The sequence below is a fragment of the Pezoporus flaviventris genome, unplaced genomic scaffold (genome assembly GCF_033815535.1).
Source record: "Pezoporus flaviventris isolate CSIRO_AGI_PZ_B2104156 unplaced genomic scaffold, CSIRO_AGI_Pfla_v1 ptg000042l, whole genome shotgun sequence".
NCBI lineage: Eukaryota > Metazoa > Chordata > Aves > Psittaciformes > Psittacidae > Pezoporus > Pezoporus flaviventris.
The window spans coordinates 403,252-424,595 of record NW_026892590.1 but is presented as its reverse complement, the minus strand read 5'-3'; the positions used below and the strand labels follow the sequence as shown (position 1 = coordinate 424,595).

General features: G+C 58.6%; 3 protein-coding genes across 4 annotated transcripts; 2 read left to right on the top strand and 1 right to left on the bottom strand.

The window, feature by feature from the left end:
• Positions 1–532: 532 nt before the first annotated feature.
• EPHA2 (EPH receptor A2) lies at positions 533–10,962 on the top strand. 2 transcript variants are annotated; one of them, XM_061466629.1, is made up of 16 exons: positions 533–709; positions 1,618–2,281; positions 4,579–4,734; positions 4,827–5,159; positions 5,304–5,428; positions 6,009–6,168; positions 6,257–6,356; positions 6,460–6,515; positions 6,595–6,720; positions 6,808–6,990; positions 7,269–7,330; positions 7,456–7,665; positions 7,746–7,895; positions 8,176–8,369; positions 9,714–9,898; positions 10,055–10,145. In XM_061466629.1, exons 2-15 carry the CDS (start codon positions 1,636–1,638, stop codon positions 9,871–9,873), a joined length of 2,661 nt encoding a protein of 886 aa, XP_061322613.1. In that variant the 5' UTR covers positions 533–709; positions 1,618–1,635; the 3' UTR covers positions 9,874–9,898; positions 10,055–10,145. The 2 variants fall into 2 exon arrangements, with proteins under 2 accessions (XP_061322613.1, XP_061322612.1); XM_061466628.1 differs by lacking the exon at positions 10,055–10,145 and adding an exon at positions 10,726–10,962 and having other exon boundaries at positions 534–709; positions 9,714–9,869.
• A 1,942-nt stretch (positions 10,963–12,904) lies between these two features.
• Positions 12,905–18,661, bottom strand: CLCNKA (chloride voltage-gated channel Ka). Its single transcript, XM_061466627.1, has 19 exons — positions 18,373–18,661; positions 18,158–18,286; positions 17,926–18,054; positions 17,693–17,832; positions 17,505–17,582; positions 17,216–17,294; positions 16,997–17,122; positions 16,791–16,875; positions 16,207–16,308; positions 15,354–15,438; positions 15,089–15,265; positions 14,925–14,994; positions 14,230–14,340; positions 13,923–14,136; positions 13,690–13,823; positions 13,517–13,608; positions 13,352–13,435; positions 13,129–13,215; positions 12,905–13,044 (listed from the first exon to the last, which is right to left on the bottom strand). Exons 1-19 carry the CDS (start codon positions 18,473–18,475, stop codon positions 13,003–13,005), a joined length of 2,067 nt encoding a protein of 688 aa, XP_061322611.1. The 5' UTR covers positions 18,476–18,661; the 3' UTR covers positions 12,905–13,002.
• A 187-nt stretch (positions 18,662–18,848) lies between these two features.
• HSPB7 (heat shock protein family B (small) member 7) lies at positions 18,849–20,233 on the top strand. The gene is made up of 3 exons (XM_061466625.1): positions 18,849–19,132; positions 19,239–19,372; positions 19,729–20,233. The coding sequence occupies exons 1-3, from the start codon at positions 19,006–19,008 to the stop codon at positions 19,909–19,911; spliced, it is 444 nt and encodes a 147-aa protein (XP_061322609.1). The 5' UTR covers positions 18,849–19,005; the 3' UTR covers positions 19,912–20,233.
• Positions 20,234–21,344: the final 1,111 nt, after the last annotated feature.

The window sequence follows — 21,344 nt, the reverse complement described above, 5'->3', positions numbered from 1 at the left end:
GCCGCCTCCTCCTCCTCTTCCTCCCGGCGCCACCGCCCTGGACGTGCTGCAGCAGGTCCCGGACGGAGCCCTCGGGGGGTCCTGCCCCTCCTATGGGGGTCCCTGTGTGGGGATCCAAGGGGAAGGTGTTGGAATGGGGACCCCGGGGGGTGCCGTGGGGGTCCCGGGTGTTGGGGGCATCCATGGGTCATGGGGGCATCCGTGGGTCCTAGGGGCTTACATGTGAGTCCTGGGGGATGTTCATGGGTACCGGGGGATGTCCGTGGGTCCCAGTAGCATCCATGGACCCCAGGGATATACATGAAAGTCCTGAGGGCATCCGCAGGTCCTGGGGGCTTCTGTGGGTCCCAAAGGCATCCACGGGACCCAGGGATACACAAACAGGTCCTGGAGGGGCATGAGTGGGTCCTGCAGGGATGTTGTGTATCACAGGGATATGCACATGGATCCCGAGGACATCCATGGCTCCTGGAGACATCTGTGTCCCAAGGATGTTCACATAGGTCCTGGGGGATGTCTGTGGGGCCAAGGGATGTATTGGTGGCACTTGCAGGCCCTGGGGCCACCCATGGGTGCTCACTGAGGTCCCTCATCCTTTCCTCCTCCCTCTCCTTCCCTACATCCTGGTCCTCTCTCCGCAGTGGTGCTGCTGGACTTCGCAAAGGCGCAGGGGGAGCTGGGCTGGCTCACCCAGCCCTATGGCAAAGGGGTGAGCACCGGGGACAGGGATGGGGCCTCCATGGGGACAGGGGCACTTATGGGCATGGGAACTTCCATGGGGATGGAAACCTCCATGCGGGAGCATCTCTGGAAATGAGGACATCTCTAGGGATTGGGGGATGGTGAGCCCATATGGATGGGGGACATCCATAGGGATTGAGTTGGGGACATCCATGGGGAAATCCATGAGGTTCATGGGGACCTTCATGCGGATGGGGGCATCCCTGGGAACTGGGGATATCCATGGGGATGAGGACCTCCGTGGGGTTGAGTGCGGGAGCATCCATGGGGATGGGGACACCCATGGCATTGGGGATGTCCATTGGGATGGAGACCTCCATGGGGATGTGTGGGAGCATCCGTGGGGATGGGGACACCCATGGCATTGGGGATGTTCATTGGGATGGAGACCTCCATGGGGATGAGTGTGGGAGCATCCGTGGGGATGGGGACACCCATGGCATTGGGAATGTCCATTGGGATGGAGACCTCCATGGGGATGAGTGTGGGAGCATCCATGGGGATGGGGACACCCATAACATTGGGAATGTCCATTGGGATGGAGACCTCCATGGGGATGAGTGTGGGAGCATCCATGGGGATGGGGACACCCATGGCATTGGGAATGTCCATTGGGATGGAGACCTCCATGGGGATGAGTGTGGGAGCATCCATGGGGATGGGGACACCCATGGCATTGGGAATGTCCATTGGGATGGAGACCTCCATGGGGATGAGTGTGGGAGCATCCATGGGGATGGGGACACCCATGGCATTGGGGATGTTCATTGGGATGGAGACCTCATGGTGGTGAGAACAAGTGCATCCATAGGGACCAGGGCCACCCTCCCCCTGCCTCGGTTTCCACCCCATAGCCTCGGTCTCTCTCTGCCCCAGTGGGACCTGCTGCAGAACATGCTCAACGACTCCTCCATCTACCTCTACCTGGTGTGCAACGTGCTGGAGGGCGAGCAGGACAACTGGCTCCGCACCAACTGGATCTACCGCGGCGCGGCCCAGCGCATCTTCATCGAGCTCCAGTTCACCGTCCGCGACTGCAACAGCTTCCCCAGCGGCGGCGGCGGCACCTGCAAGGAGACCTTCAACCTCTACTACGCGGAGTCGGACGTGGATTACGGCACCAACTTCCAGAAGAGGCAGTTCAGGAAGATCGACACCATCGCCCCGGATGAGATCACGGTGCAGGAGGACTTCGTCACGCGGAACGTGAAGCTCAACGTGGAGGTGCGCTCGGTGGGGCCGCTCACGCGCAAAGGGTTCTACCTGGCCTTCCAGGACCTGGGCGCCTGCGTGGCGCTGCTCTCGGTGCGCATCTACTACAAGCGGTGCCCGGCGGTGGTGCGGGGCATGGCGCGGTTCCCGCACACCGTGGCCGGGGGGGACTCGCAGACCCTGGCCGAGGTGAGGGGCACCTGCGTGGAGGAGGCGGTGGCGGAGCAGGCGCCCGCGCTGCACTGCAACGCCGATGGAGAGTGGCTGGTGCCCATCGGGGAGTGCCTGTGCCGGGCCGGGTACCAGAGAGTGGGGGATGCCTGCCAAGGTAGGACATGGGGGTAGTAGGGATGGGGCAGGGTGGGGTGGGGTACGGATGGGATGGGATGGGATGCAGATGGGATAGGATATGGATGGGGTACAGGTGGGACAAGATGGGGTGGTATGAAATGGGATGAAGTAGATGGGATAGGATGTGGATGGGGTACAGGTGGGACAAGATGGGGTGGTATGAAATGGGATGAAGTAGATGGGATAGGATGTGGATGAGATACAGGTGGGACAAGATGGGGTGAGGTACAGATGGGATGGGATGAAATGGGATGAGATGCAGATGGGATAGGATATGGATGGGGTACAGGTGGGACAAGATGGGGTGGTATGAAATGGGATGAAGTAGATGGGATAGGATGTGGATGAGATACAGGTGGGACAAGATGGGGTGAGGTACAGATGGGATGGGATGAAATGGGATGAGATGCAGATGGGATAGGATATGGATGGGGTACAGGTGGGACAAGATGGGGTGGTATGAAATGGGATGAAGTAGATGGGATAGGATGTGGATGAGATACAGGTGGGACAAGATGGGGTGAGGTACAGATGGGATGGGATGAAATGGGATGAGATGCAGATGGGATAGGATATGGATGGGGTACAGGTGGGACAAGATGGGGTGGTATGAAATGGGATGAAGTAGATGGGATAGGATGTGGATGAGATACAGGTGGGACAAGATGGGGTGAGGTACAGATGGGATGGGATGAAATGGGATGAGATGCAGATGGGATAGGATATGGATGGGGTACAGGTGGGACAAGATGGGGTGGTATGAAATGGGATGAAGTAGATGGGATAGGATGTGGATGAGATACAGGTGGGACAAGATGGGGTGAGGTACAGATGGGATGGGATGAAATGGGATGAGATGCAGATGGGATAGGATATGGATGGGGTACAGGTGGGACAAGATGGGGTGGTATGAAATGGGATGAAGTAGATGGGATAGGATGTGGATGAGATACAGGTGGGACAAGATGGGGTGAGGTACAGATGGGATGGGATGAAATGGGATGAGATGCAGATGGGATAGGATATGGATGGGGTACAGGTGGGACAAGATGGGGTGGTATGAAATGGGATGAAGTAGATGGGATAGGATGTGGATGATATATAGGTGGGACAAGATGGGGTGAGGTACAGATGGGATGGGATGAGATGCAGATGGGATAGGATATGGATGGGGTACAGGTGGGACAAGATGAGGTGGGACACAGATGGGATGGGATGAAATGGGATGAGATACAGATGGGATGTTATGAAATGGGATGGAGTAGATGGGGTAGGATATGGATGAGATATAGGTGGGACAGGATACAGGTGGAACAAGGTGGGCTGAGGTAAAGATGGGATGAAATGGGATGAAGTAGACGGGATATAGGATATGGATGGGATACAGGTGGCACAAGATGGAATGAGATACAGATGGGATGGGATGAAATGGGATGAAGTACATGGGGTAAGATATGGATGGGATGCAGATGGGACAGGATACAGGTGGGGTGGGGACACATATGGGATGTTATGAAATGGGATGAAGTAGATGGGATAGGATATGGATGAGATATAGACGGGATCACAGAATCACAGACGGGATGGGATACAGGTGGGACAAGATGGGGTGAGGTAGATGGGAAGGGATGAAATGGGATGGGACAGAATATGGATGGAATGGGATACGGGTGGGACTTGATGGGGTTGGGATGACCTGGGACGAGATACAGATGGGATGGGATACAGGTGGGATGAGATGGGGTGAGATACAGATGGAATGGGGTGAAATGGGATGAGGTACAGGTGGGATGGGATGGGGTACGGGTGGGACATGGTGGGGTGGGATGAGATGGGGTGCGATACAGCTGTGGTGTGATGGGATGAGTTGGAGGGTGAGGAGGTGTTTAGGAGCTGAGGACCCATCAGCTCAGTGCATGCCAAGGGGTGAGCAGAGAAATTGGGTGTTGCCCCCCCCAAATTCCCCTGGATTCCCCCATCCTGGATGCTCAGTTCTGAGCATCACAAGCACAGTGAGTGCGGGAGGGCTCAGCCAGGAGAGTGGTGACCCGAGGGGGGGTCCCCGCTAATAAAGAAGGTCCAAAACCCACCGAATCCAAGAGTGGCTTGGATTAAAGGGACCTTAGAGCTCATCCAGCTCCAAGCCCTGCCCTGGGCACGGACACCTTCCACTGGAGCAGCTTGCTCCAAGCATCCTGCACCCCAAACCCCACTGGAGGATGTGTGGGGAGCGCTGGGCTCTCACCGCTGTCCTTGTGTCTGTTCCCCCCACAGCCTGCCCCCCCGGCTCCTTCAAGGCCACGGTGTCCGCGGGGGGCTGCCAGCCCTGTCCCCCCCACACGCTGCCATCCCCTGAGGCCGCCGCTACCTGCCCCTGCCAGGACGGCTTCTTCCGCACCCCCAGTGACCCCCCCGAGGACCCCTGCACCCGTGAGTGACCTTTGGGGACAGGGAAACCCAAGCCTGGTGCCACCATCCCTCCCCTGACCCCCCCCCTCCTTCTCTGTGTCCCCCTGTTCCAGGTCCCCCCTCGCCACCCCAAGGCGTCACGGCCATCGGGATGGGGGCTTCGGTGCAGCTGCGCTGGTCCCCCCCCGCGGACCCGGGTGGCCGTGGGGATGTCACCTACAGCATCACCTGCGAGCAGTGCTGGCCCGAGAGCGGCGAGTGCCGGCCCTGCGACGGGGGGGTCCGGTATTCACAGCCCCCCCGGGGGCTGGCAGGGACCGGGGTCACCGTCACCGACCTGGAGCCCTACGTTAACTACACCTTCACAGTTGAAGCCCGCAATGGGGTGTCCCCATACAGCCAACACCGCAGCGTGGCCACCGCCACCATCAGCGTCAACCAGACGGGTAAGCGGCCACCAGCGTCTCCCAACCATCCTTACGTCACCTCTGCGATGTCCTTGTACCCCCCTGGGTAACTCTGTTATACCCATGGGGCACCTTCATGGTGTCTTTAACCCTGACGGTGACACCTCCGTGTCCCCCTGGCAGAGCCACCCCGGGTGACGTCGGTGAGCCTGGATGGACGGACATCCACCAGCTTGGTCCTCTCCTGGACGGTGCCACCGCGGCAGCAGAGTCGGGTCTGGAAGTACGAGGTCACCTACAGCAAGAAGGTCTGTCCGTCACCCCTGATCTGTGTCACTCCCATCCATCCATGTCACCTCCATCCGTGACCCTATTCCCATTCATGTCCCCTGCATCCTTGACCCTATCCACACCGTCCGATCCATCCGTGTCACCTCCATCCGTGACCTCATTCACATCACTCTCCCATCCATCCATGTTGCCTCCATCTGTGTCACCTCCATCTGTGTCACCTCCATCCATGACCTCATTCACATCACTCTCCCATCCATCCATGTTGCCTCCATCTGTGTCACCTCCATCCGTGACCTCATTCACATCACTCTCCCATCCATCCATGTTGCCTCCCTCTGTGTCACCTCCATCTGTGTCACCTCCATCCATGACCTTATCCACATCACCCTCCCATCCATCCATGTTGCCTCCATCCGTGTTGCCTCCATCCATGTCATCTCCATCCACAACCCTATCCACATCACCCTCCTGTCCATCCATGTCATCTCCATCCATGTCGCCTCCATCCATGACCCTATCCACATTACCCTCCCATCCATCCATGTCATCTCCATCCACGTCACCTCCATCCCTGTCTCCCCCCCGTGTCCCCAGGTGGATGAGAACAGTTACTCTGTGCTGCGCTGTGAGGGCACCTCCGTCACCCTCCCCAAGCTGTCCCCTGCCACCACCTACGTGGTGCGGGTCCAGGCGCTCACCTCCGATGGCCACGGGGCCTACAGCCCCCAGCATGAGTTCGAGACCCTGCCCGAGGGTGAGGACCTTGGGGGGCAGGATTTTGGGGTGGGGGTCCAGAGGGTGCTTGGTTCACCCCAAATCTCCCCCTTGAATCACACCAACAGGCGCTGAGGCCATGGCATCCGCCACTGTCATCAGCGGCTCCATCGTTGGTGTTGTCTTTGTCCTCCTGCTCTTGGGTGCTCTCCTCTATGTCCTCCGGCGGTAAGGAGATAAAATACCCCCCCCCCCCCCCCAAACAACCAAAAATACCATTTTCCACCACCAAAAATGGCGTTTAAATGGGCAAAATGCCACTTTTCCATAGGAGGAGGAGGTCACGGCCACGCCACTCTGCTGAGGACGTCTACTTCTCCAAGTCAGGTGAGCAATGGGATGGTGGGCTCAGTGGGGATGGATGGGGGGTGATGTGGATGCTGACACCCCCTATGGCACCCCACAGAGCAGCTGAAGCCCCTCAAGACCTACGTTGACCCCCACACCTATGAGGACCCTAACCAAGCCATGCTCAAGTTCACCACCGAGATCCCCCCATCCTTCATCACCCGCCAGAAGGTCATTGGTGCCGGTAGGTCCTCAGGTGGCTTCGTCACCCCAAAGACACCCCAAAGTTGGTCCATGGTAAAGGGATGAACATTCCCCATCCTCCGAGCAGGTGAATTTGGGGAGGTCTACAAGGGGACCCTGAAGCGTGGCAAGAAGGAGGTGCCGGTGGCCATCAAGACCTTGAAGGTGGGCTACACGGAGAAGCAGCGTGTGGACTTCTTGAGCGAAGCCACCATCATGGGCCAGTTCTGCCACCACAACATCATCCGCCTGGAAGGGGTCGTCTCCAAGTGTGAGTCCCAAAACCCCTCAATTTCCCTGCAAAACACCCCAAAAATGGCTCTATGGGAATGGGGTGTTTTGAGCAATGATGTATGACGGGGTTGGGAGGGGAGGGTTGGGAGTTTGAGGGGGTTTGGGGTGAGTTTGTTTCTTTTCTGGGGTTTGGTAGTGTTTCTTTTGGTGGGAATTGAGGTTTTGGGGGGGTTGTTATTTTGGGGTTGGGTTGGGGAGGGGTTGGTGAGATTTTTAGGGTTTTTTTTACTCATTTTGGGTCTTTTCTTCCTCCAGACAAACCCTTCATGATCATCACAGAGTACATGGAGAACGGTGCGTTGGACAAGTTCCTGCGGGTAGGTGAAGTGGGGTGGCAACATCTGTGTCCCACCAGCGCAGGCAAGGCTGGAATCCCCAGACATCCCCCATGGGAGATGTGCTGAGAGATGGATTCGAGGCCGGATTCTCCCCCTTTTCCCAGGAAAAAGAAGGGGAATTTGGTGTCATCCAGCTGGTGGGGATGCTGAGGGGCATCGCTGCTGGCATGAAGTACTTGGCCAACATGAATTACGTCCACCGGGATCTGGCCGCTCGGAATATCCTGGTGAACAGCAACCTGGTGTGCAAAGTGTCGGATTTTGGCCTTTCCAGAGTGCTGGAAGATGATCCTGAAGCCACCTACACCACCAGCGTGGGTGCCACCACAGGGCCATGGTGAGGGTGGGGTTCAGGGGGGAAGATGAAGGGTTGACCCCAACGTTGTTACTGCAGGGTGGGAAGATCCCCATCCGTTGGACAGCTCCTGAAGCCATCTCCTACCGCAAGTTCACCTCCGCCAGCGATGTCTGGAGCTACGGCATCGTCATGTGGGAGGTGATGTCCTATGGAGAGAGACCCTATTGGGAGCTCTCAAACCACGAGGTGAGCCCCTCCAACCTCAGATTGTGGGGGGCATTCTGGTAAATGGACAAATGGGGGGGTGGGGGGGTAGGACCACTCAACCTCCTCCTTTTGAGAGTGGTGAGGCACTGATTGCCCAAAGAAGCTGTGTCTGCCCCATCCCTGGCTGTGTTCAAGGCCAGGTTGGACACAGGGGCTTGGAGCAAGCTGCTCTGGTGGAAGGGGTCCCTGCCTTGGAGCTGGATGAGCTTTAAGGTCCCTTCCAACCAAAACCAGGCTGGGATCCTATGGTTCCTCACAGGTGATGAAGGCCATCAACGAGGGCTTCCGCCTGCCTGCGCCGCTGGACTGCCCCTCGGCCATCTACCAGCTGATGATGCAGTGCTGGCAGCAGGAGCGCTCCCGGCGCCCCAAGTTTGCCGACGTCGTCAGCATCCTGGACAAGCTCATCCGTGCCCCCGAGTCCCTCAAGGCGCTGGCAGACTTTGACCCCCGGTAAGCAATGATGGACAGGTTGTGCCCCTGCACGTGCTGCTGCACCTCCGGCAGTGGGTTTGGGGGGGCTGCATCCTGGCATTGCTTTGAGCATCCTTGGGTTGGGTTCTGCATCTCTGCATGCTTCCACCCCTGCGGCCTCGCCTTGCTGCTTGCATCTCTGTATTCTCACATCTCTTCGTTCTTGGGTTGCAGATGCATTCAAGGATGCATCCTTCTATCCTTGCATTGCTTCTTGTAGCTCTGTATGCTGGCACCCCTGCATCTGTTGCATTGCTTTGTGCATCTGTTGCCTTGGGCTTTGCGTCTGCATTCCAGCATCTCTGCATTCTTGTGTTGTTTTTTCTGCATCTCTGCATTCTTGCACCTTTGAGTCCCTGCATCTCTACATTCTTGCCTCCCTGCATCTTTGCATTGCTTCTTGCACCCCTGCATTCTTGCATTGCTTTGTGCATCCCTGCAGTTTCATATTGAGTTTTACACCTGCATTTTTGCATTGCTGCTTGTATCCCTGCACTCTTGCACTGCTTTTTGCCCCATTGCAGCCTCACACTTCTTCACTGCAGCTCCCCCTTTCCTCATTGCTTTTTCCCCCGTTGTATTCCTGCACTGCTCTTCCACACCCTGGCATTCCCATGCTCCTTTTTGCATCGTTGCATCCTGGTTCTGCAGTTCCACATCCCCACTTTGCTCCTCACATCCGTGCATTCTTGCACCCTCTGCACCCTCCCCTTGCTTTCTGCACCTTAGCTTCCTTGTGCTCTTCTTTGCATCTGTGCTCTTGTGAGCTGACTTTGCCGTTTTATCCCCTCACATTCTCCACTCCCCCTTTGCATTTGTGATGGGTTTCGCATTTTGCCCGATTTTCCTCTCTTCATTTGTGCATTTTGGTGCTTTTTGGTGTTTCCCCTTTGCCATTTTCACAGTTCCCTGCATTTGCGCCTCTCCTCTTGCATTTCCCCTTTGCACCTTCACATCTGGGCGCTTCCTCACCACCTCCTTTGCGTTCTGCTTCTGCTTTTGCCTTCACTCTTTGCACCTCTGCCCTGGGGCGTTGCTTTGCACATCCCCACATCTGGACATCAGCACTGGTGCTTTTTGTTTGTTTGGGTTCCTCTCTTTCTGCATCGCTTTTTGCATCCTCCCATTCCCACCCCCTTTTCCTGCACCTTTCCACTTTCACGGTATTTTTCTTTTGCATCTTTGCTTTTCCAGCACCATTTTTTGGGCACGGTTTCATTTCCACATTATTTTTGCACCCTCTTCTTTTATCCTTCCATTTGTTCCTCCTCCCATTCCCGCATCGTTTGCCTCCCCCCTTTGTCCCATGCCCATCCCCTGCAGGGTCTCCATCCGCCTGCCCAGCACCAGCGGCTCCGAGGGCATTCCCTTCCGCTCCGTCCCCGAGTGGCTGGAATCCATCCGGATGCCCCAGTACACGGAGCACTTCATGGCCTCGGGCTACAGCACCATTGAGAAGGTCCTGCAGATGACCAGCGAGTGAGTCCATAGCCCTGCACCAGCCCTGTGTTGTTCCCATACTCGTATCCATGGTCTCCCCTTGGTATTCCCGTTCTGTCCCCATACCATTCCTATTCTGTCCCCTTGATATTCCTATGGTGTACCTGTACTATCCCCATCTTGTCCCCTTATTATTCCCACACTGCCCCTTCATATCCTCACAGTGTCCCCCATACTGTCCCTACACTGTCCCCTTGATATTCGCATACTGTCCCCATGATGCCCTATGCTGTGTCCCTGTACTGTCCCCATTCTGCCCCTATGGTGTCCCTGTACTGTCCCCATTCTGCCCCTATGGTGTCCCTGTACTGTCCCCATTCTGCCCCTATGGTGTCCCTCTACTGTCCCCATTCTGTCCCTATGGTGTCCCTGTACTGTCCCTATGGTGTCCCTGTACTGTCCCCATTCTGTCCCCATGGTGTCCCTGTGCTATCCCCACACTATCCCCTTGCTATTCACATTCTGTCCCCACACTGTCCTTGTACATTCCCGTGCCGTATCCCCACACTGTCCCCATGCCATCCCTATGCTGTCCCTGTATTGTCCCCACCTTCTCCCCTCTCTGTTCCCCCCCGTCCCCGTGCTGCCTCCAGCTATCCCCACACTGTCCCCATATTGTCCCTGCACTGTCCCACGGGACATGAGGACGTGCTGCAAAACAAAACCCCTTCCATAGCGTTGGGCTCACCCCTTCCCACCCATAGACCTCGGGATGAGCCACATCCCTTGGGAACGCTGCAGCCATGGGGGGTGTGTGTGTGGGTGGGGGTCATCCCCACCATTTTCCACCCCAGATCCCAATGTTTGTGCATTTCCTCCCTATTCCCCCCACCAGTGACATCAAGAAGGTCGGCGTGCGGCTGCCGGGGCACCAGAAACGCATCGCCTACAGCCTGCTGGGGCTGCAGGAGCAGGCCAGCGCCGGGGGGGCACCCCTCTGACCCCCCCAACCCCACTACTTGAAACCAACCAAATGAAGACCCCCCACCCCCTCCTCCCCGAGGGGCTTATTTATTATGTCTATTATTATTAAGGTGGTTTGATACCATTATTACGAGCAATCCCCAGTGTTGGGGATGGAACGGGTGCCCCCCCCCTCCCAGCACCAGGCTGCAATGATGGGAACATGAAGATTCCAGGCTCATTTGGGGCAGGGGGGGGCGGTTTTGGGGAGGGTCCTCTTTAGTTTTCCACATTTCAAGAATGAAACCAAGGCCTCAGCCCCCAGACCAGCTCCTTTGGGCTCTGTGCTCCCTATTTATTCCTCCCCCCCCCCGAAAACCCAGGGGTTAACCCCTCCTGCCTTTTCCTTTCCTTTTTCATCCTAATTTATTCTATTTTTGTATATTTATTGCGAGGAAGCGAAGGTCGGGGCAAAAAAAGGGGAAAGGGGGAAAGGAAACCTGGATCCCTTGATTTTTATTTGGGTTTTTTGTTTGTTTTCCTTTTTTTTTATTGGATTTTGGGGGATTTTGAGGGATTTTCATGGGGTTTTGATTCAAATAAAAATGTGCTTTTTTTTTTTTTGTTTTCTAGAATCACTGGCTTGGGGCCATTGATGGAGTTTTGGGGGGCAAAAGGGGGGCAGGGCTGGATTTAAGGGCTATTAAGGGGTTTAGAAGTGGTTTTTAAGAGGGGGTGGGGGGGTTAAGGATTTCTTAAGGGGGTTTTAAGGGGGGGATTTAAGGAGGATTAAGAGGGGGGTTATGGGGTTTCTAAGGGGGTTTATGGGGTTTCTAAGGGGGGTATCAGGGCTTTTTAAGTTGTTATTGGGTTTTTAAGGAGTGATCAGGACTTTTAAGAGTGGTTTCAGGGACTGGGGGGGGGTTAAGGGTTTTTCAAAGGGGTTACTGGTGACTTTAAGGGTTATGGGGTTATTTGGGGTTTTAAGGGGTTGTTGGGGCTTTTAAGGGAGTTTTAAGGGGTCTTTTTTTGGTTCTTAAAGGAGTTTTCAGGGATTATTGGGTTTTTAAGCGGGTTTTGAGGGGTCCTGCACAGCTCGAGCAGCGTTTCCCATCCAAAGGCTGTTTCCGTCAGCACAATCCACAGGGAATTTGGCCCAAGCCACGGGGCCGGGGCCGGCTGCCCGGTGCCTGCAAATCATAGGGTGGGAAAGGGCCGGAAAAGGGGTTTTTTGCTTGCCAAAACCCATAGAGAACAGGGGAGGGGGGGATGTGGCTGGGGGGGACCGGCCCCTGCCTGCACAAGCTGCTGTTTTGGGTGGGTTTCACCCGATTTCGGGTGTATGGGCCTGTGGGTGCCCCGTGTGTTATAGGAGCACACCTCCTCTCTGTATGCACACGGTGGGGCCAGGTAAGGGCGAGGGGGAAACTGAGGCACGGCACAAGCAGCACCTTTGGGTGCCCCTTCCCCTGGTGTGGAGCAGGGCAGCTCCCATCCTAACCCCCATGGGAGCAGGCGAGGGGTGATGGGGGCATCACCCATGGGTGACCCATGTCCCACTGAGCATCCTCCCCATGGGCTGTGGGGGCTGAGGACTCCCTTTGCTATGGTCCGATTGCCCCACTGAGCACCCTTCATGGGTGCTGGGGTCCTGTCACCCCATTGAGCTCCCTCAATGGGTGCTGGGGTCCCCTCACCCCATTGAGCACACTACATGGGTTGACCCCAACTGGCCCAACAGTGCTCCCAAACCGCCCCCCCCCCCCCCCCCCCCCCACTGCTCCCCTGCTGCTGGGGGGGGGCACCAAAGAGCTGGGATGGGGGAGCTGAGCACTTCCCCCCTCGGACATGGGGTCACAAAACACCCCCCTCCCTTATTAATTGCAGTGATTAAGACTAATTATATGCTGATAATTATAAGGGGGGGGTATATGGCGACACTTTGGTACATGGCCAGGGGCTGGGCGCAGATTGGGGGTTATTTAGGGGTGGTTTAAGCGCTGTGTGGGGTATGGGGAGGGGGTGCTCCCCCCAAACTGAGCCCCATAGGGATGGAGGAAGAGAAGGAGGAGGAAGACTCGATGGGTGACGCATTTAATGCAAAAGCACAGCCCCAGGAGCCCAGACACTTGGGTCCCCTGGAATCACCTGGGGGGGGGGGGGAAGGACACCCCCTCTTTGCATGGGTGATGTCCCTGGGTGCCCTCGTTCATCCCTTGGGGTTGGCGAGCTCCTCGATCGCTCTCCGCAGCTGGGGGGGGGCAGAGGAGGTGGGATGGGGCTTGTCCGTGTTGTTCCCCCCCCCCTTTCCCCCCCCCGTGTCCCCCCCCCTCACCTCGGTCCTGCTGACGGCTCCCACCAGCTCCCCAAAGCGGGTGACAAAGATGCGCTGCAGCTTCAGCAGCTCGAAGAGGTGATGGGCCTGGTGGTGGGGGGGACAGCAGGGACATGTGGGGACAGAGCCACCCCCGACACAGAACCGGGGGGCACGGACACACGCACACGGGGGGGGGGGGGCTCCCAGCCCCATCAGGATGTGACCCCCCCCCTTCCCAAACCTGGTGCAAGGAGGTCCATGGCAAGAGCTGGAACATGATGGGCTCGATGGCGCAGCTCTCACCGAGTGTCCCCGCTGCTGGCAGCTTGGGGGAGGCGATGTGTTGATTTTGGGTGGAAAATCAGCTCTTTTGGGTGCAGGAGGGTGCTCCCCCCCCCCCATTTACCTTCTCCCCTTTGGGTGCCTGTGGGTGTCTGTGGCTCTGGAGGAAGGTGATGAGCTGGGCTCTGCTGACGGTGCCCACCAGTGTGGGTGACCCTGGAGGATGGAGACATGGGGACAAGCCCAATGATGTCTGCCCCCCAGCCCCAGTGACCCCCCCTGTACCCCAAATCCTACCTGCACTCTCCAGCACCGGGTACTCAGCATCAGCAGAGGTGTCCAAGGCTGCCAGCACCTCCTCAAAGCCACTACCCTTGGCCAAGGCCAGCACCCGGCGCTCCATGAACTCCTCCACCACCACTTGGTAGGAGCTGGTGAGGCAGAAAAAGCCCCAAATTTCCATCATTTCCCAGCAAATCACCCCAAAATAGAGAGGTTTATAAAGGGGGGGGGGGGGGGGGGTGTCTCACGCCATGTGCCGGCTGCGGATGCGGGGCAGGTAGGGCAGCCTCTTGACGATGATGGTGCCGTCGTAGAAGGACGGTTGATGCTTCTGGGCGATGGCGTTGGCCACCAGCACGGCCACGGTGACCGGGAGGACGTGGCTGAGGTGCCCGGTGGCCTCACACACCAGCAAAGCCGTGGAGATGGAGTGGGTCACCGAGCCCGAGAAGGCGGCTGCGCCTGCAGGGCACCGCCAGGGCACAGGGGGAGGTCATGGGACACCCCATAGATGTCCACCCCCCACCTCCCATAACCCCATCCCAAGAGAGTCACCGGCCAAGGCGTATCCGCCGGGAACGACGGGGTGCAGGGCCCCCTCCGAATGGATGCCCTGAGGGAAGAGCAGAGCCACTGTCTCCCCCAGCAGGCGCCCGATGGCGGCTCCTGAAACGAGGAGGGGGAAGGTGGGGACCCCCCCAGACACCCCCCAAAACGGTGCAGCTGGAGGTGACCCCCCCCAGTATGGACACAACCCCTGTACCCCCCCAGGGCTGGATGGAACCCGTAAGGATGGACACAACCCCTGTACCCCCCCCCAGGGATGGATGGAACCCGTAAGGATGGACACAACCCCTGTACCCCCCCCCAGGGATGGATGGAACCCCTAAGGATGGACACAACCCCTGTACCCCCCCAGGGATGGATGGAACCCCTAAGGATGGACACAACCCCTGTACCCCCCCCCAGGGATGGATGGAACCCCTAAGGATGGACACAACCCCTGTACCCCCTCCAGGGCTGGATGGAACCCCTAAGGATAGACACAACCCCTGTACCCCCTCCAGGGCTGGATGGAACCCGTAAGGATGGACACAACCCCTGTACCCCCCCCCAGGGATGGATGGAACCCCCTAAGGATGGACACAACCCCTGTACCCCCTCCAGGGCTGGCTGCCCCCCCTTTGCCTCCCAAGGGGGGCTGCCCCCCCTGGACCCCCTTGGTCTGGGTCAGTGGACCCCAGACTCACCATAGATGAAGATGGGCATGAAGTAGCCAGCGGGCAAGGGCAGGGTGGTGGCCAGGATGAGCATCCAGAACTGGGGCAAGCAGGCACAGAGCCCATGGAGAGGTCATCCCCATGGAGCCACCACCTCGGGGGGGGGGGGGGGGGGGAAGGGGGGTCACGGCTACCTTCATCATCAGGAAGAAGGCCAAGGTGCCGAAGATGGTGGCAGAGGGGTGGCACCACTCCTGCCACAGCGCCCAGGGGTCCTTGCCGGTGGGGTCGGCCAGAAAGGAGGCGTTGGGGACCAGCAAGCCCCAAGTGCGGTTGTCAAAGAGGGAGATGAGATGCTCCTTCATGGTGAGCTGCAAGGACAGACCCTGAGAGCCTGCGGGGATGTGGGGGGGGCCCTGGGGGAACCCCGTGTCCATCGTCCCCCCCCATCCCGCTCACCCTGGAAGCCATCAGCTGCCCCAGCCCGGGTGGGAAGGTGATGGAGGCGAGGAGCAGCACCACCAGCGCCGTGTAGACGGGTTTGCTGGAGTGGGGAGAGGTAGGGTTGGGGTGTGGGGACACACGGACACGTGGGGTGGGTCAGCCAGGGGTGCTTGGGGTGGGGGGAACAGGGACATGGGGATGTTCAGGATGTGCAGGGTGTCTGGGGGACACACAGGGGTGCTGAGGGTGGATGTGCAGGGGGGCATGGAGTGGACATAGGGACATAGAGGGTGCATGGGGTGGGCACAGGGGCAACCAAGTTGTGTGGGGTGGGTGCACAGGGTGCATGGGGTGGACATAGGGACATGCAGGGTGCAGGGGGTGGAGGTGCAGGGTCCATGGGGTGTGCACTCAGGGTGTGTGGGGTGGACACATGGGCAACCAAGGTGCATGGGGTGGGTGCATGATGGGGGTGCACAGGGTGCATGGGGTTGGGTGCACGGGGTGCATGAGGTGGATGCACAGAGTGCATGGGGTGGGTGCACAGGGTCCATGGCATGGATGCACAGGGTGCATGGGGTGGGTGCACGGGGTCCATGGGGTGGGTGCACGGGGTCCATGGGGTGGGTGCACAGGATGCATGGGATGGGTGCACAGGGTCCATGGCATGGATGCACAGGGTGCATGGGGTGGGTGCATGGGGTGGGTGCATGGGGTCCATGGGGTGGGTGCACGGGGTCCATGGGGTCGGTGCACAGGGTGCATGGGGTGGGTGCACGGGGTCCATGGGGTGGGTGCACGGGGTCCATGGGGTGGGCACACAGGGTGAAGGGTGCAGGGTGCAGACAGACGGACGCCCGGTACGGACTCTGTTGCCAGCAGCTTGGCCGTGAGCCGGTTCTCCCTGACGGCCGCCAGCAGCCAGCGCTGACAGAAGAGGTAGGCACAGGCCAGGAGTCCACAGACAGCCCTGTGGAGGAGAGGGCAGGCAGGGTACAGGCATGGCACAGGCAGGGTACAGGCATGGCACAGGCAGGGTACAGGCAGGGTACAGGCCGGGACATAGGCAGGGCACAGGCAGGGTACAGGCAAGGCACAGGTGGAAAAAGCAGGGTAGAGGCAGGGTAGAGGCAGGGCACAGGCAGGGCACAGGCAGGATACAGGCAGGGCACAGGCAGGGTACAGGCAGGGACATAGGCAGGGCACAGGCAGGGCACAGGCAGGGCACAGGCAGGGTACAGGCAGGGACATAGGCAGGGCACAGGCAGGGCACAGGCAGGGAAATAGGTGGAAAAAGCAGGGTAGAGGCAGGGCACAGGCAGGGCACAGGCAGGGCACAGGCAGGGCACAGGCAGGGTACAGGCAGGGACATAGGTGGAAAAAGCAGGGTAGAGGCAGGGCACAGGCAGGGGCACAGGGGGAGAAGCAGGGTACCAGCAGGACCCTCCTTACCCCACTATTGCAAAGAAGAAGGTCTCCAGGAGGTCGAAGGGGAAATCAATCTTGAGGTCGCTCTTAAATATGGCAGCAATGGTTTCTGATGGGGGGGGTGTAGAACAATGAGCACGTGGTTTTGGGGGTGGGCACCCCAAAAATGCTGCAGGGGTGTAAAAGGGAAGGGGGGGGGGTGGGGGGAACATGCTGCCTGCTCCCTTTGCCTTGCTCGCTGTTGAAGACGGCGAGGAGCCGGAACATGAAGGCACCACAGGTTGCAGCAAAGAAGCCCCGCCAGTAATCCCGCACGGCGAAGTGGGAGGACATCACCTCGATGCTGAAAAGCACCCCTGGAAAACACAAGGGAATGAGGTGGAATGTCCCTAGGAAGGGGGATGTGGGGGTGCCCAGGGTGGGATGGGATGGGGTAGGGGTGTTCTCACCGCTAATGGGTGCTCCGAACACCGTGGCCACCCCGACGGCTTGCGCTGCCACCAGCATCTCGTTCTGCTTGAACTTGTTCTGCAGGGCAGGGGGGTGCTCACAACTCCGGGGTTTAGGGGAGGAAGTTAAAATACCACTATTTTAAATAATTTAATACCCCTATTTATAGGGATATCTAATAATATAATCCCTAAATGATTATTAGGGATATCCCTATGAAATAATTTAAAAACCCTATTTTAGGAGGGGAATACCCCCCGTTTAATTTTTTGGGGGTGTCACCCCCACCTCATACTCCTTCATGACCGAGGTCCTCATCTTCCCCAGGTACACTGCAACCATGGTGGAGAGGTGGACAAAGGGCCCCTGGGTGCCAGGAAGGAGAATTAGAGGGGGGGACACACGGCACTGGCTGACCCTCGGCCACCATCCCAGCACCAAGGGATGCTGGGAACCATTTCCGAGGGATCACTCACCACTTTGCCAAGGAAAACGGTGCTGCCAGCAGCCAGGGTGCAGGTCAACCCCACCACCTTGGCTCCGAAGGTCTTGATGGCCAAGTAGTCCTCCAGCACTACCCCCGTCAGGATGGTCTTCAGCTCCGGGATGCCAGAGCCTGACGGGGGGGGGTATCCATGGTTTTGGGGCTCTCCCTGCTATCAGAGAGGAGTTTTGGGGAGAGGGGAAGGTTGGGATGCAGCCAACTCACCTCCAGAGTGAGGGGTGATGCTCTCGGAGAAGCCAGTGGAGAACGTGGTCATCGCTATCGGGTATATGGTCCACGAGAGGTACTTGAGCACCAAAACATCACCGACCTCTTGGTAAAGCCAGCGGTGGGCTGGAGAGGAAGCATCAGGAGGGGAGAGGCTCCCCCCCAAACAGAAAGAGTCCCTCTCACCCTTGGTGAGCCCCCAAACAGGCAGGTGAAGCCCCCCATTTACCCTCATAGAGCCTGAAGACAACAAGGTCCATCATGAAGCTGATGATGGCCATGAGGACCCCCAGGACGAAGAGGAAATACCAATCCTCCCCGACACGGAAAAGCTGCCTCTTCACCCACTCCAGGCACCCTGTGGAGTGTGTGTGCGTGTGAAAACAGGGTGCTGAGCCCCCCAGAACACCCCCAAGATCCCTCTGCTTTGGGTTGGGATCTCACCTCGGAGCCTCCTCCGGGCTTTGGGGCAGGGTCTCCAGCTCTGCTCTGACACCAACACTCTCTCCTCTTCCTCTTCTTCCTCCCCAGGGACAGGGCGCTTCATCCTGGGGGACTTTTGCGGGGACAGAACAAATCCCCCCCTTTTTGCCAGCACCCCCTCACCGCTCCTCCCTCCTCGGCCTCCGCTGCAGCACTGAGTTTGCAAACAAGCTCATTAGAAACGACCTTGAGGAAGGCACCGGACCCGCTCGGGCTGGAGTGAGCCGGGCTCTGCCCCCATCCCCATCCCCTCCAGTCCTTCCCGGGGACTCTTTAATGAGTAATTCCATTAATTCTCATTATTATTCCTTAATAGCAGGCAGCACGCGGGCACGGCATTCCATGGTGCTGAGGGGGGAGGACGCAGAGGGAAAAATTTCCACCCTCTCCAGCGCAAGACCTAAATTTAGCCCCTTTTACGAGAGCCCTGGCAGGCGGCCGGGCGCTGGAACCAGGCTTTAAAAGCTCCTCAAGCCACCCCGCCGCGAAACAACCGGCCCCATTTCGCCTTCGGCAGGAGGAGGGCGAGGAAGAGGGGCCCTGCTCTTCCTCCCCAGCGGGAGCTGGGGCTCAGGGTGTGCGGGGAAGCAGTGGATGAACGTGCAATCGGCGGCTGCTTTCCGCTCGGAGCGCAGCTTCCACCGCTCGGCATCGCCCGCCGGCTCCATGGAGCTTTTTGGGAGCTTTGTCCGGCCCCGTGGGGAGACCTTGGGGTTCCCAGGTGAGGGTTTGGGGGGGGGGGGGCACCCCTGGTGAAATGCGGATGGGATACAAGAGGTGTTTGGGGGGGGACACCCGCACTGACCCGCACCTCTGCTCCCCGGCAGCTCGGCCCGGCAGCACCGGCACCGTGAAGACCCTGGGCAACACCTATCAGTTCACAGTGGATGTCAGCGACTTCGCCCCCGAGGACATCATCGTCACCACCTCCAACAACCAGATCGAGGTGCACGCTGAGAAGGTGGGTGCTTCCTCCCTTCCCTGCTCACCCCCGAAGCATAGGGGACCCCAAAATCCTCACCCAGACAACTTCCGAATGGCCCCGAGGGGGTTAAATCACCCTTTCCTCGTCTTTCTGCCCCCTGTTTCACAGGAGCAAAGCCCACACGACCCAACAAACTCACGCCTTGCGATCACCCATCCCAGGGGGGTGGCAACCAAACCCAGCACCTTTGTCCCCTGCTCTGTTGCCACTCACATCCCTCGGGGAGACAAATATTATCACCACACACAAGGCGCGCCTCATGCCTCACCCCAGGGCAGGGAACAACGAGTGCCCCCAAATCACCCCTTTTTCACCCATTTTCCCCTCCCCAGCTGGCTGCGGATGGCACGGTCATGAACACCTTCACCCACAAATGCCAGCTGCCCGAGGACGTGGACCCCACGTCGGTGTCGTCCTCGCTGGGGGATGATGGCACATTGACCATCCGTGCCCAGCGCCAGCCCAAGCATCCCGACCACGTCCAGCAAACCTTCCGGACTGAGATCAAGATCTGAGGGGCTGGGGGGGTCCTTCCCCCCCCCCCCCCCCATCACCTCCCTCAGTCGTTATTTGGATGGTTTAGGAAGGAGGCAGGGAATGGGAACGCTCCCCCTCGGGCTCAGACCTGAGCGGTTGGCGTGGAGGGATGCATCCCGTCACCCATCGGAGAAACTCCGGATGGGATTCCCGGCTCCGGTGACTTTTAGCAGGCAAATGGGTTGATGGGGAAGATCCGGCGTGCCAAGAGCCCTGCCAGGAGGGAGGTTCCCTTCCCCGACCCTCAGCCGTCGCTTGTCTCTGTATATACAGCCTGGGATAAACCATAGAGAACGCCTGTCTCCTGCCTCCTCTTTTTAACCTTTCCTTGATGCTTTCCCCGCCAAAGGGCTGCGGGTTCAGCCCCTTGGTAACAGGCACCACGAGCAATCCCCCTTTCCCAACCAAAACACGGCCAAGGCGCTGCCACAATTCCCCTGTGCCCGTGGCCACGTTTATTTCCAGCCCGGGGTGACTCATTTCTTCCCGGGCGCTCTATTTCGGAGCCATTCCCTCAGCGGTCCGGCTGCCATCCCACCTGGAAAGGCACCAAATCCTCCTCCTCCATCACCCACCACCCTTGGGGCAGCCCCAAGCAGTGCAATGAGCCAGCATGAAGGGGTGGCTTCATAGTGGGGCGGGGGGGGGTGGCTCAGGAGCAGCCCCGAGGGCTCAGCACCATCTGCCCCTGTGTACACACAAACAGGGAGGCCCCGCTCCTGTTTACAGCTACCACACAGCGCCCAGCTCGGGCTGCTGCTCCAGCTCTGAGGTCAGCTTGTCCCCTGTTTGTCCCCTTCTCCACTCGTGCCTTGCAGCAACACCCGTGCAGCGTGCGGGGATGCGCGGGGACACGAGCAGCTCCTCCATCACCTCCCCGGGTCCTGGGTCCGCAGCGCCGCTCCTCACCCGGGGCACGTTGTGCTGCAGGGGGATACAAGGAAAAGTGGTTAAAAGCTGCTAAAAAGCCCTTTAATGGCTGTAAGCACCCCATTGGGAACTGGAGCCGTGGAGATAAGGAGCAGCGGTGAGGTCCCGTTGTCCATCCTTGGTGATGGGATGCGTCTGCTCTGAAACACCACCCCTGGGCGCTCAGGGCGACCTAGTACAGTCATAGATTGCCATCTAGTGGTGACAGGCCACGGAATTCCAGGGAAAACAGGAGCAAAATCCCGTGTTTTTTTGTGCCCGGAGCTGGTTTTGCAGAGGGGGCTCTGAACCAGGGAGCAGCGAGGGCACAGCGCAGAGCCCGGCGCACACAAAACCCGCAGCAGTTCAGCCCTGCTGTGGGCAGGAACACCGGGAATGCATCCGTAAAGAGAAACAGGGGTAGGAGGTGATGGAAAGGGGTCCAAGGAGGGGATCCTTCCCCTCTGCTCTGCTCCCATCAGACCCCACTTGCAGCCCTGTG

Coding starts and splice junctions, on each gene's coding strand:
- EPHA2 (XM_061466628.1), top strand. CDS start 1,636: ATGCTCAACGACTCCTCCATCTACCTCTACCTGGTGTGCAACGTGCTG. Junction 5,429..6,008: donor AGGTCACCTACAGCAAGAAG/GTCTGTCCGTCA, acceptor CCGTGTCCCCAG/GTGGATGAGAACAGTTACTC. Junction 6,169..6,256: donor GTTCGAGACCCTGCCCGAGG/GTGAGGACCTTG, acceptor TCACACCAACAG/GCGCTGAGGCCATGGCATCC.
- HSPB7 (XM_061466625.1), top strand. CDS start 19,006: ATGAACGTGCAATCGGCGGCTGCTTTCCGCTCGGAGCGCAGCTTCCAC. Junction 19,133..19,238: donor GGAGACCTTGGGGTTCCCAG/GTGAGGGTTTGG, acceptor GCTCCCCGGCAG/CTCGGCCCGGCAGCACCGGC. Junction 19,373..19,728: donor TCGAGGTGCACGCTGAGAAG/GTGGGTGCTTCC, acceptor TCCCCTCCCCAG/CTGGCTGCGGATGGCACGGT.
- CLCNKA (XM_061466627.1), bottom strand. CDS start 18,475: ATGAAGCGCCCTGTCCCTGGGGAGGAAGAAGAGGAAGAGGAGAGAGTG. Junction 15,439..16,206: donor GCCAAGCTGCTGGCAACAGA/GTCCGTACCGGG, acceptor TCCCCACTCCAG/CAAACCCGTCTACACGGCGC. Junction 13,045..13,128: donor GAGCCGTCAGCAGGACCGAG/GTGAGGGGGGGG, acceptor GCCCCCCCCCAG/CTGCGGAGAGCGATCGAGGA.